The following is a 9,057-nucleotide window of genomic DNA, read 5'->3' as shown; positions in this document are numbered from 1 at the left end:
CATTAAATCTTTAATATATTTAAAATAAATTCTAAAATATTCCATAATAATATTAACTTATATAAAATTACCTCAAATCTTCTAAAAGATTGGGATTCGTTATATAAAGTTTTGGAACTAATTCGTTCAATATCCATTGCAATGAGCAATTACAAATAAATGGATTTCCTTGCAGATTAATGAGATATTTTAAATTTGAAACATTTTTATTGTAAACATTTATATTAAATAATTTTGATGGCAAGTGAGTAAAATAATTATTGCTCAAATCTAGCTGAAAAATGAAAAAAATTGTGTAACAAACATATTTTTTTAAAAGAAATATTTTTATATAAAAAACTTGTGTATATAAAATACTCACAGAGCAAATATTCATATGTCGAAAAACATTTTCCTCAATCACACTCAACTTTTTATTACTCGAAATAGTTATATTGATACAACTATTTTTCTTCTCCTTTAACATTAGAAATGTTTCTTGATCAATTTTCTCAAACGTTTTCGTAAATTTTACTTCAAATATTTCCAAATTTAATTCAGACCGAATTTTTATATCTTTCAAATGATTCCCACTGATCTTAAAAATTCTTAAACTTGGAAAATTTTTAATAGAAATAGTTTCAGGTATTATTGTTAAATTATTGAAGGATACATCTAACGTCTCTAAACTTTTTAGAAAAACTTCTGGAAAGTTTGATAAGAAATTTCCACTGATATTTAATTTTTTTAATTCTTCCAATAAGGTCAAATTGTTACATATGTTAGAAATGCTATTGTTTTGAATGTTTAAGGTATGAATTGATGATTTTTGAAATGATATAATATTAATAAAATTGTTTTCCGTGTAAAGTTCCAACAATGACAACGGAAGATTTTGGAGATTTAGGGAGAGAAGCTGATTATTGTTCACGTGAAGAATCTTCAAATGTTGCATATAAAGTAAAGAATTGACTGGGAGAGTAGTAAATTTATTGAAGGAGAGATTTAAATATTCCAATTCCGGCATAACATCGAGGAAATTCTGTAAAATATTAAAGTATTAAAGTGAAACTTAATAAAAGTAATGTTAATAATTACGTATTGCAATAACTACGTATAATTATATTATTAATTATATTATTTTATTAGCATTACTATAATAAATGTCACTAAAATTTTGTTTGCTGTTAGAAATAAAATTAATCTTTTATTGTTAAAACTACTGTATTACCAAATCAACAAGATTGTTGTGAGATACATCAAAGACTTTTAACTTTGTTGTTACGTTTTCTGAACTTTTTTCCAAATTGTTCATATGATTATAACTCAAATTAAATTTGGAAAGGGAAGAAGCTGTACTTAAGACAGAAATATCGAAATCCCAAAGTAAATTGCTAGAATAATCTAAATCTTCGAGCTCATTTAGATTCTTAAGGATGTCTGAATGTATATTATCCAATTTATTTTGAGACAAATCCAATCCTTTTAAATGTTTCAAATGTTTTAATTCATTTAGAGGTAAAAGCACTATATTGTTCTTTGAAAAAATAAGTTTGTTTAATGATCGATGCTTGTCTAAAGTAAGAAGATCGAAGTTAAGAACTTCATTGGTTCCCAAATGTCTGTCATGACAATCAATAATTGGTCCTACATCTGTAAGAATATGTAATATTATATTGATATTTATGATTTATATTCTTAGCGTATCTCTTATTACAAATCATATATTGTGATATATTATTATTTATGATAACAATGATAATGACAAAAATGTATTGCCATGTATTTATTGATTTATTTATTGTCATTTATTAATTTATTGAATCTTATAATTTTTTAAAATATAACGCATATAACTTTTACAATTAATAATAATGATATAATAACAAAAGTATCGTGTATTTATTATTTTTTTAACCGATTCCTTCTACTATTTCCTCCGCGGCGGTAGATCTTATCATTCTTTTTCTTTTAAACTTACTTGAAGTAGAACATCCACAGACTTCACATATATCGCACAAACATTCGTTGCATAGAAATAAAAGCGACAGTGCAATAATATTAAACATTATAAGATCCGTACTGTGATTTTATACGCAGGCTATCACTAAATGTATATATTTAATTATATAGTAGATACACGCCTACTATAGTCGATAGCATATCTGATAAGTGCGTTAACCATGTGAGTAATATGAGATTACATACTACTCATCTTGCGAGAAACATAGGTGCGACAAATATTATTTAATTAATTATTGATATAATTCACAATTTCTTACAATTATGTAGAAACAATTTTAATTTTTTATAAATTTTAATCCATTTCATTGATGTAAGAAATAAATTCAGATGTTATGTACATAAAGTCGAGACAATAAATGTGAGTACAAGCTTTTTTAAGTATCCATAACAATCAAATCAGCATCAATAACAATTAAATTGTCGTATTCAATAATTACAATATTAATCACGTATATAAATTTAAAATACTTCCGCCATTAAATATAGGCATGTGACATACACTTTCAGTACTAAAAATCTATAATATATTTAACGTGAACTATAGATTTTAATACTAACAATGTATACAACAAGATCATAGTAGAATGTCTATTTTATAGATATTCTTTTATTATGGAACAGCATCCCTCTTAAAATGATCGAATTTTTGTTTCAGATTTCGTGAATTTAATTTAAGAAAAATGTGATTTGATTTTATTTTGACAAAATTTAATATCCTCATTATTCATTATTCCCGGTTGCATTCCCGGTATTCATCTGAATGTGAAGCAATTTATTTATCTGTAAAAATTGATTATCATTCTATTATTGTAATGATAGAAAAACAATACTAAGAGAAATAAACAAATAAAATAAAAATATTAGAAAAAAGTTATAATTTGTCTATAAAATTAATGGAGAATTTGATAGACAATGAAAAATAAAGTCTAATATAATATATAGGTAATCTCTTACAAAAAATATTAAAATATAAAATCATCAGTTTATTGTTTACAGACATGATTATATTATTTTAAAAACAAATGAACATGCATCCAACTTAATTGGACAATTGTAAAACAATTCTAGCATTTCTTAAAAAAATTTGTAAGCGTGGACTGTTTTTTTTTCACTTTTTCCATTTTAGCTTCTATTTTTTTCTGCTCTTTTCTTTTTATTTCTTCTTTTTCTTCCTCATCTTCAGAACAACTTACATAAACATGTTCTTTCTTTGTTACAATATATTCGCCTTCTTTATAAGTTCTATTAATTAATTTTAATATTTTTCTTTTACCATTTTCATGTTTTACTTTTGGTGGAGAAGGACTCTTTGCTTTCATAGGAATTTCTGGTTCCATTTCAGGAACCGACTCTTCCATCTCTATATCACTTTGTATCTCTGAATCACTAGAATCAGTTTGCGTAACAATTCTCTTCCGTTTCTTAGCAACTTCATTTGTTTCTTTACTTCTATTCCGCTTTTTTCCATGCGACTTCTTCTTTTCTTTAATTACTTTTCCTTCGGTAAATTCTTTTTTGGCATTATCATTTTTCTTTTCCGATGATATTACTTCTGCAGTAGATTTTGGAGGAGAGGGCAGCTTTTCAAAAAAATTATCCAAGTTTCCCTTTTTAAAATTATTTTGTGGGGATATTTTTTTAATGGTAGGATTGGCCATGGAATTTTTATTTTTCTCAGTTAAATTTTGAATTTTTTCTACAGAATTTTTGGAAAAATCTTTATCTTTCAAAATAAAATTTTTATCTTTTTCTGCAATATTTTTTTCCTTTTTCATTGAATCTTTATCACTTTCTTGGAATGATTTTAATTTTTCAGAATTCTTTGATTTTTCCACCATGTTAAATAAATTATTAAATCCATTTTTCTTTGTTGCCTTTGAATTCTTTTCTACCTTTGACGAATTTGTCAAATTTGTAGATTTTAAATTTGTCACATTTTCCATTGTAACTTTTTTAGTTGTACCCCAACGTAATAGTTGCATTTCTTCATCAGTTCGTTCTTTGCAGGCATCACATTTTATAGCGCTATAAGTTGTATCACCTGAACCAGAAGTGGCAAGTAATTCCAGATCTGCAATTGGCTTGTGGACACTATAGACATGTTCCGAGATAATTTTACTGAATTTTTCTTTAGCCTTGGATAAATTGGATCCTTTAACAACTTCTACACGTATTCCTTTCTCCTTTAGATGACCTATCAATAAATACGTGCATTCTATGTTATTGTTGCTTTGATACTTTTGATAAAAATCCCACAAGATTTGTTTTGCTATATTAACATGGATACGCAGCTCTTTGCTTAGCCATTTGTAGGTGATCTAAAAATATACATCATTGCATTATACATGATATAGAATAATAATAAATAAAATATTTATACAAAATACAATGCGAAATATATTATACATAAATTGCGATAAAATTACCAGCTTGTCATTGTCAAAAACATGATCAGCCAAAGTCTCTAAATGCTCATTCAATGTTTCGGTATCCATTTTTCAACAATTCGTATCCCAAATGATTGCTTATTAACAATATGGATCCACACTCGTAATTAAATTTCCACCAAACTTTTCTTCTCTGTATATTGACCCCGCACTTCGAAATGAATAATCAGTAATAAATTTTCCCCTCAAACTTTCCACAAGGAAATCCGGGGAAATTGAATGAATAAACGTTATTGAGTAAATGTAACATTTGTTGAATTACAAAAGGCGGTAAACCAGAAACTTTCAAAAAATAAAACGTTTGTACGTAGCTGTTCTAATAATGGTAAAGTTAGGTTAGGTGAGGCCATCTTTTCCAATAAGAGTACTAATTGGTTGTCTACATCATGTGATCACAATGCACCATAGTTTTTTACTTTATTTAAAAACAAACTCCAAAATTTATTTATCAATTTATGATCGATTGTATAATTCATTACTTCATCTAATGACAAATTTTTATTTTATTAAGTGTTTCAACACTTTAAATGTATTTCAACACTTGAAATATGAATTTAAAGGTTAAAAAAAAATATTTCAAGAGAAAGAAAATTTAACAGAAGGAAAACACTGTATACTAGATTCACAAAGTTGAATTAAATATGTGCGAGTTTGTATAAGAACGCTTTTGCATTCAAGAGAATTATATATACAATATGTGAATAATTTTTTTATTTACAACTTTATGTATTAGTTACATTACTTACATTTATTTACTTATAATATGAATTATATTTACTATGAATATAATTATGTTCATAATGAAGGGCATAAAGGAAATTATAATGTTACATGCATATTTAACATCCTTCCTTTTAGCACGTACTTTTCGATTTATTCTTTGCTATATTTTTCTTAACTTGTTCCAACACCGATGTATCCTTAAAAATAATATAATATATGTGAAACGTTTTATTATAATTAATAATATAAATAATGTGAGTGTAATATTTAATTTATATTAGCGTATGTGATTGCATTTTTCTACTTACCATAGCTGTAATAAGTAATGAGCAATCATTTGTATGCATATATTGGACGATACAAACACCATCTGAATTATTATCTCTTATCATCCTGTTAAAATTGCCATTATTCGTTGATTCTGTTAAATGGATAGGCATGTTCCAAATTTTGCTTGCTCCTTTGATAAGGTTTACATTTTCCCGATAAAAATTGTAATCGCGCACATTGTTAACCAGAATATTAACTGTGCAAATACAAACATTTATTAAAATTTATCCTATATATTTAAATTATTTAATTAGTGCATCAACTTGGTAACCAATTGTCAACGAGATCTACCTTCTGGATTTGATTTTTTGCTCACGTTTGCCATGCAACTTCTAATCGCATTTGTTACATCCACGAGTTCACGTATCCTTTCCTCCAACCTGATATCTCTCAGATGCTTGAACTAATGAAAGAAGAAATGAGAAATAAAAAAAATAAAGTATCTAACACGTATAGTAGCGTTCAGAAGAAAAAGAATGAAAGAAAATTATATAGCAAAAAAATTGGTAATATAGAGACTATTTTTTTACATACTTCGTATGGCATAGGATAGGAAGTCTCAAGCAACGAGGCGACTGATAAAAATCCTGGTAGTCCCTTCTTGGCAAGTCTTGCATACAAATCGTCCGATAGGTAGGGTGTTACAGGTGCGAGAATGCGTAATGATACTTCCAAGCATTTTGCAAGAGTATTGGAATGCCCAGCGGAATTACCGCTTCTAAACCCAAATTTTGTACCCTCCTATATTTAAAGGAAAACATTTCCTTAATTAAAATAAAGAATTACTTTTATTAGATAATTTAAGAAAATTTAGATTAATAAGAATAATCATATTAAAGTATGATTTATATATTTAATCTTACAATTGAAATCTGAAAATTTTTTCTTAACATTCTTACAAAATTCAGAAAATTTATAAAAATCTTAAATTATTATTATATCATATTAAATAAAATTTATACAGCACATTTATATAACATACCACATAGAAATCACAAAATTCATAATACAGAAATTGACGAATTGCGGTTATCGCTTTATGAAAATTTCGTTCGGTAAATGCATTATTTACTACTTCAACCATCCACGATAATCGACTGAGAATCCATCGATCTAGGTCATTCAGACTTTCCTTTTCTACATTTTCGTGTTGGTCCTCCTTTGTCATTAATAATATGTATTTGCTTGCTTGCCAAATCTTGTTACAAAAATACTTGCTTGTCCGACAATCGTCCACATTAAAACTGATAGTATGATCTATAAGAGGAAAGTATCTATAAGGAAAAGAGACAAGAGTCTCTCTTTCTTAAGATTTAATGCACTTACTCTTAATATTGCGTGCACATAATGATAGTCTCAAGGCATCGGCACCGCAATCTGGTATTCCCATAGAGTACGTTTTTGTATTAACACGCAGCGTTCGCTGCAATTCTTCAGCACTAAGAATACCTGCAGCGTAACTATGTCTTGCTTGCTCGTTCAATTCCTACATTATAATTGTGTGTCTAAGATCAATTTTTAAATAATAGAATTATAACACATCAATAAAAAAAAAGCAATTTTAGTTTGTTGATATTTAATTTTCATTACAGAGATTATAAGTATTTCTATATTATGTATAATTGATGCAATTTCAAGAAATACTCACTTCGAAGGTACAACCATTGATAATATTTTCTGGCGAGATGACATTGCCGGAACTCTTTGACATTTTCTTGCCATTGCCATCACACAAGACACCATGAAGTAAGACTTCCTATACGCATGCATAATTTATAATTATCAATTTAAGCACACTATAAAGAGAGATTGCTTCTTTTAATATTATCTTACAATAGTACACTCTAATGGATTAGACTACTCAATATAATATAATATATAGATATACAAGAATTATATCAAGATTCTAATAAAATATTGATAAACAACAGCAGACATGAATAATTTATTATGCATATGGAATATACTTTAAATGGCAAACGCTGTGTTAGTTCCAGACTTAGCATCACCATTCTCGCCACCCAAAACATGAGAATATCATGGCCCGTTTCCATCAATGTTAGCGGATAATGTCTTGTCATATCCTCCGTCTATAAATTTTGGTGTGTAAAAAAATATTCATAAAGTTACAATGTAATAAAATGTGTATAGAGAAGAATATTAACGTTTTCCGGCCAGCCAAGCGTGGCAAATGGCACAATTGTCGAAGAAAACCATGTGTCGAGAACATCTGGATCCTGATGTAAATTCACTGCGTTTCCATATTTCTTTTGTGCAAGAGAACGCGCTTCTTCTTCGGATCGTGCGATTATCCACGTACTGATATTATTACTATCAGAGAATATATTATTATCGTTATCTTTACCATCATTATGAATTATGGAATATGCTGGAATGCGATGCCCCCACCATAACTGTCTTGAAACACACCAGTCTCTAAAAAAAAAATATGATTTTTAAAATATAGATTAAATATTGCATTTTTAAAATTAATTTTGTTCATTCCTTTATTTATTCATCTATTTCATTATGTCTTTATCCATTTATTTAATAATTAAACACAATAATAATTTTACCTATATTTATGATTTTCGAGCCAGTTGTACCACATTTGTTCGTAAATGCCGTCCTCACTTGGATAGATTTTCAATTCACCATTCGCCACGGCTTCGTGCGCCCGCTTGGCCATTGCCGTACAGCGCAAGAACCACTGTTCCTTTGGCAAATATTCGATCACATCATGTGTGCGCGAACATAGTGGCAGTGTCATCCGATGATTATCTTCCACACCTTTCACCAAACCTCGTACGGACAGCTGGTCCATTAATCTTTTCCGTGTAATGAATCTCGGCACTCCCTACAATGATTATTAAATCATAATAAAAAAATTAATAAATATTGTATACGGAATCACACCTTGAATTCCTTGCATGCATCTGTCATGTTGCCACTTTCATCAATAACGCAAATAATTGGCAAGTCATGTCTTTTGGCGATGTTATAATCTAAGCGATCGTGTGCCGGTGTAATTTTCACTGCACCTATAAAACAAATACTACTCATCAATCAAATAAAATAAATCAATAAATAAAATAAATAGTAAGCCAATGAATAATCAAGTAAAAAGTAAATATATGGAAATATAGAATTAATTATAATACAGACAAAATTTTTAAAATAATTTCTAGAAATTTACTTTCTTTTTATTTCTGTATTTAATGTATATAAATGCATATAAATGTATACAAATGTATATAAATGTATATGAATGTATATAAATGTAAATTTATTCTAATTTGTCAATCTAATTTTTATAAATTTTTACCAGTGCCAAATTCTCTCTTGATCAAAGAATCAGCTATGATGGGTATAAAGGTCTCTCTTATTGGATGTAAAACATATTGACCAATATATCGCGAATATCTGTCATCGTTTGGATGCACGGCAATTGCTACATCTCCAAAAATTGTTTCAGGCCTAGTCGTTGCAACTATCAGTTCTTCCTCTGTGAAATAAAAGAAATAAAATTTATGTCTATTAAAAAGCTAAAACT

At 27.9% G+C, this 9,057-nt stretch overlaps 3 protein-coding genes across 4 annotated transcripts in view; all 3 read right to left on the bottom strand.

Annotated features, from left to right (window-relative positions):
- The window catches only part of LOC108691914 (internalin-I-like), a 2,601-nt gene extending 485 nt beyond the window's left edge, over window positions 1–2,116 (bottom strand). Inside the window, exons 1-4 of the mRNA XM_018199869.1 lie at window positions 1,961–2,116; window positions 1,211–1,632; window positions 362–1,021; window positions 72–274 (exon numbers count right to left, since the gene is read on the bottom strand). Coding sequence (XP_018055358.1) covers window positions 72–274; window positions 362–1,021; window positions 1,211–1,632; window positions 1,961–2,048 — 1,373 coding nt within the window. The 5' untranslated portion in view covers window positions 2,049–2,116. The remainder of the gene's footprint in view (window positions 1–71; window positions 275–361; window positions 1,022–1,210; window positions 1,633–1,960) is intronic.
- A 952-nt stretch (window positions 2,117–3,068) lies between these two features.
- LOC108691943 (DNA polymerase delta subunit 3-like) lies at window positions 3,069–4,791 on the bottom strand. Its single transcript, XM_018199911.1, has 2 exons — window positions 4,431–4,791; window positions 3,069–4,322 (listed from the first exon to the last, which is right to left on the bottom strand). The coding sequence occupies exons 1-2, from the start codon at window positions 4,497–4,499 to the stop codon at window positions 3,069–3,071; spliced, it is 1,323 nt and encodes a 440-aa protein (XP_018055400.1). The 5' UTR covers window positions 4,500–4,791.
- Window positions 4,792–5,294: 503 nt separating this feature from the next.
- LOC108691924 (valine--tRNA ligase-like) overlaps window positions 5,295–9,057 on the bottom strand; it is a 5,472-nt gene continuing 1,709 nt past the window's right edge. For both annotated transcript variants that reach the window (XM_018199886.1, XM_018199887.1), the window contains 12 exons: window positions 8,830–9,009; window positions 8,421–8,545; window positions 8,081–8,361; window positions 7,670–7,940; window positions 7,472–7,594; window positions 7,153–7,260; window positions 6,831–6,990; window positions 6,487–6,761; window positions 6,039–6,245; window positions 5,796–5,907; window positions 5,483–5,700; window positions 5,295–5,371 (listed from right to left, as the gene is read on the bottom strand). In XM_018199886.1, the coding sequence (XP_018055375.1) occupies window positions 5,306–5,371; window positions 5,483–5,700; window positions 5,796–5,907; window positions 6,039–6,245; window positions 6,487–6,761; window positions 6,831–6,990; window positions 7,153–7,260; window positions 7,472–7,594; window positions 7,670–7,940; window positions 8,081–8,361; window positions 8,421–8,545; window positions 8,830–9,009 (2,126 nt within the window). In that variant the 3' untranslated portion in view covers window positions 5,295–5,305. The remainder of the gene's footprint in view (window positions 5,372–5,482; window positions 5,701–5,795; window positions 5,908–6,038; window positions 6,246–6,486; window positions 6,762–6,830; window positions 6,991–7,152; window positions 7,261–7,471; window positions 7,595–7,669; window positions 7,941–8,080; window positions 8,362–8,420; window positions 8,546–8,829; window positions 9,010–9,057) is intronic.

This window comes from Atta colombica, unplaced genomic scaffold (genome assembly GCF_001594045.1).
Source record: "Atta colombica isolate Treedump-2 unplaced genomic scaffold, Acol1.0 scaffold55, whole genome shotgun sequence".
Lineage (NCBI taxonomy): Eukaryota > Metazoa > Arthropoda > Insecta > Hymenoptera > Formicidae > Atta > Atta colombica.
This window is presented reverse-complemented; position numbering and strand designations above follow the sequence as displayed.